This window comes from Akebia trifoliata, chromosome 7, assembly GCF_017979445.1.
Source record: "Akebia trifoliata isolate Shusen 1 chromosome 7, ASM1797944v1, whole genome shotgun sequence".
Lineage (NCBI taxonomy): Eukaryota > Viridiplantae > Streptophyta > Magnoliopsida > Ranunculales > Lardizabalaceae > Akebia > Akebia trifoliata.
In genome coordinates this window covers 24,481,073-24,484,897 of record NC_141381.1, presented here as the reverse complement: position 1 = coordinate 24,484,897, position 3,825 = coordinate 24,481,073, and the positions used below count along the sequence as shown (strand labels likewise).

At 38.1% G+C, this 3,825-nt stretch overlaps 1 protein-coding gene across 1 annotated transcript; it reads right to left on the bottom strand.

The window, feature by feature from the left end:
* Positions 1-367: 367 nt before the first annotated feature.
* Positions 368-1,737, bottom strand: LOC147398491 (glucuronoxylan 4-O-methyltransferase-like protein (DUF579)). Its single transcript, XM_086447713.1, has one exon. The coding sequence runs from the start codon at positions 1,724-1,726 to the stop codon at positions 734-736; it is 993 nt and encodes a 330-aa protein (XP_086303839.1). The 5' UTR covers positions 1,727-1,737; the 3' UTR covers positions 368-733.
* Between the last annotated feature and the right edge of the window lie 2,088 nt (positions 1,738-3,825).

Genomic DNA, 3,825 nt, shown 5'->3' with positions numbered 1-3,825 from the left:
ACCTAAAAATTAAATAGACGGTCTAGATTTTTAGTTTATAACCCACCTTTCATGGGTAGAAATGTCTGAATGGGCTGATTTTCGAGAGGTTGTTCCTTACTGTAAATCAGCCCGACTCATCACCATTTATTCATTATCCCAATTGGGTTGGCAACTTGAATCTGTTTTTTTTTTCTCCATTCAACTCTATTTAGAGTTATGTTTTATGACAAGGCACACATTTTCAGGTCTTTTCTTACTTACCTCAATCTTTTTCATTTTCATTTTCATTTTTCTCTCAACCCTTTTAGAAGAACCCTCAACTCGTATAAAAATACTCATTTTAACTGGTGCTATAATTGTTTTTTGGTATACACGCCCAAGGAAAGATATCTGTATGTGTTGTTTAATGTAATACACTACGTAATTTACAAAACTTAGAAATAAAATTAGTTGATATTGAGTTATACATATTTCTTTCCCCTCTTACACTATTTGATCATCTGAATGTGTATGATTTGATACTAACCCGAACATTCCCCAAGTCGTATAAACCCTGACTATTGACTGGTTTTGTCTTCAATGATTCATGTTCACAAACCTTGTCAGATCTTTGTGTGGATTGTGCTTCCATGCCATTATATATTAAACTCTTCAGACCTGAAGTTTTTGATGGCCAAAAATAGTCTTTACGGTGGCATGGCTGAAATCCATTAGATAAACTCGTTTATTTAAGCTCGAGAAAAGAATGATCCTACATAATCTGAACTGTTTCATTTGAGCAAAAACTTGTAGAATTTAAATTCCCTGTAATCCTAAAATGCCACAATTTCCCTTTAGATGATACCAAGTTCTCATCGCACAGGAACTCCCATGAAAACCACTTCTCAATCATCCGATCTACATCATGAACCACAACATCCGTCATATTCCCCGCCCTTGCTATCATTCCAGCCATGTAGATTGAAGCCATCCTGCCCGGTGCCTCTGGTCTGTCCCCGCTTGGTCCATCAACCACCACCACGTCCCACTTAAGCTCATATATCTTCTTTGGTAGCTGTGTCATTGCTAGTTGGCAACTCGACACTTGAAGTGGCCCTGCTTGAGGTGCACAAGCGGGGTCTTCCCTTGCGTGTTTTAGCAGATTGTATGCTTCTCTGGCAGCTACACGGTGCTCAACCTTGTACACTTGTGTGGTCTTGTTATTTGTTCTGATTGTCCCTAGTTTTTCCTGATTGTCTTCAAGAAATATGGTGGTGCCATCAGCATTGAGAGATGAGAGTAGAAGGGATTGTGCTCCAAGTCCAAAGACAAGTAGATTGCAGGGGACTCTAGTGGAGATGATATTCGAGAGGAGTTGAAGTTCCTTTGTAGTGAGATCTGGAGCAGAGGATGAGGTAGCATGGTCTGTGAGTGAATGTGGTGCGTGTGTATCTACAAGAGTCTGAAGTAGAGTTGGAGAGGATGAGGGAGATGTAGTGGTGGTGATTCTGAGTAGTCGAAAAAGTGAGATGGCTGAGAGCATGAAAAAGAGGATGATGAGGATTTTCTTTGGGGTAACTCTCATTCTCTTTTTTCCTTTGCCCTCCTCCCTCTCATTCTTGTTTTGAGTACCGACTGGAAGGTTAGGTGGTGTGTGTTTTTGGGAGTCTTGGGGAAGGAAATGAGTTAGGGAAAAGATAAGAGGATGAGAGAGTGTTACTTCTGGGGGCATTCTTAGCTCCTTTCCTTTCATTGCCATCACCATGGATAGACCACCATTCCTCTTGTGATGGTGATGAAGGGTTTATTTGATAGTAGAGGGGTATTTATGCCATTTGTGTTTTGTCTTGAGTGATAGAGAAGGAAGGCTATTGCTTTTGTTTCAAGTGGTCCATTTTTTTTATTGGGCTCATATCTAAATCGCTTAAATTGCAAATGACATTAAGAGAGAGAGAGAGAGATGGTAGGCGTTTCAATCATTTTTTTATATTGAGAGTGTTATCTTGGCTTCCAGAAATTAGAGAGGTTGGCTTCATCTTCACACATCCACTGAATACATTTTGTTCTTTTCTGGGTTTGGTGGTTGAGTGAACTTGAAGAAGTTTTATGTAGTTGCCCAGTCAACATCAATGTGACATTTTCTGCTACTGTCTACTCAAAAAATTTCCTCACATTTTCCATTGGTAGAGTTTATTTGCACACACCAAAAGTACCATACATACCCACTTACTCAGTATACAGACCTAAAACGTAAAAAAATTTCAATGCACACACCCATTGAACTATCTAATGAAATAAAAGTTACTCTCAATGCGCATACCCACTGAACCAAATCTCTTCTTCCTTTCTCTCTTTTCTTTTTTCTTTTTATTCTTCTTTGCATCTAGAAAGTTTTCAAGGAGAGTGATAAGTTTTGTTCTTACTTGTTTTTCATACCTTGACACCTTCAATCGAGTTGAAGTCATTCACATGAGAGAGTTATGTTCAATAAGTACCTACTAAATTTGTTTTGTAATATTCGGTAGATGCCTACTAAATCGGTTTTGTAATGTTTAGTAGACAATTATATTTGGTAGGTATCTACATAATCTGTTTGGTAATATTCGATAGATATCTACCAAAATTTCTAAAATAAGTTTGGTCTATCCCTATCGAACTATCTTGTCAAAATTATTTTGAGTTGTTCAATCCAAAATTGTTGTTTTGTAAGAGAGAGAGAGAGAGAGAGTAGGTGACCAATGGCGGCGATTGATGATGACAGTGGTAGTCACAGTAGGGAAGAAGAAGGTGTTTGGTATGTTAGGTGTGTGCATTGAGAATTTTAGAAAAGGGTACGAGTGTAATTTTATTTTCTTTAACATTTTATAATCACATGGATACGTAAAGTTCTTTTGGTGTGTGCAAAAAGAAGTTCCCTTTTCCTTTTGGTTTGTGACTCTAGGCTCACACTTATAGGTGTTCAAGATGGCCATTAACTTTGGAGGAAGGTGGACCCACATACCAAAAATCAGCTTGATCAACGAATAAGGCCATTGGATTTTATTATCCTTTTTAACGGGTGATTTTTAGGCACTACTAGGGCATTTTGAACCCCTATGATCTTTCATCTTTAAAAAAGGAGAAAAATAATAATATTTTGAGGAACATGGAATTTTTTTTAAACACTTAGGATTAAGAAATAGTACCATTAGGGCATTTTTTCGGGGATGGTGTGTCGTCTATCTATTATATATGTGTCTGCATGCGCGCCTCCAAAACTCCAACGGAATCCCCATTATTGGCTGCAACTTGGGCGAGCTGCCCTGAATTCAACCCGGACTCAACCAGATTAATGGACAAGTCTTAGTTGAGTTATGTACAAAATGAATTGAGCTTGGGTTGGAAGATTTCAACCTGACCTCAATGTGGGTTGAGCTCAGGTTGAGCGTTCGGGCAACCCAAACCCGAAGCTACATAGTAATATGTAAATTTTTATTTATTTTAGAGTATCTTTCAGTTATTTCTTAACTAAGGGGGTAAAAGATAATCCTTTTTTTTTTTTTTTTTTAACTTTTCTGTCAATCGGACATTTTAATTATTGGTACTTAACGAACATTAAGGACTAAAGAGTGAAGGGAAGCATCATCCTAAAACTCCCAAAATTAACTAATTCGGGTTAATCTAAACTCAATCCGATTTAGAAGTTCAAGTTCTGGTTGAGTTTGGGTTTATGAACTCCGGCCAATGGTCGGGTTGAGTTGAGTTTGGGTTGAGGGTTTTGTCACTTGGGTTGAGTTCGGGTTCACTCTACCAGCCAGGTGGCAGCCCTAGAAAGAATTCATAATAACAACCTGTTGTCATGAATTTTCTCCATGAGCTTGATTG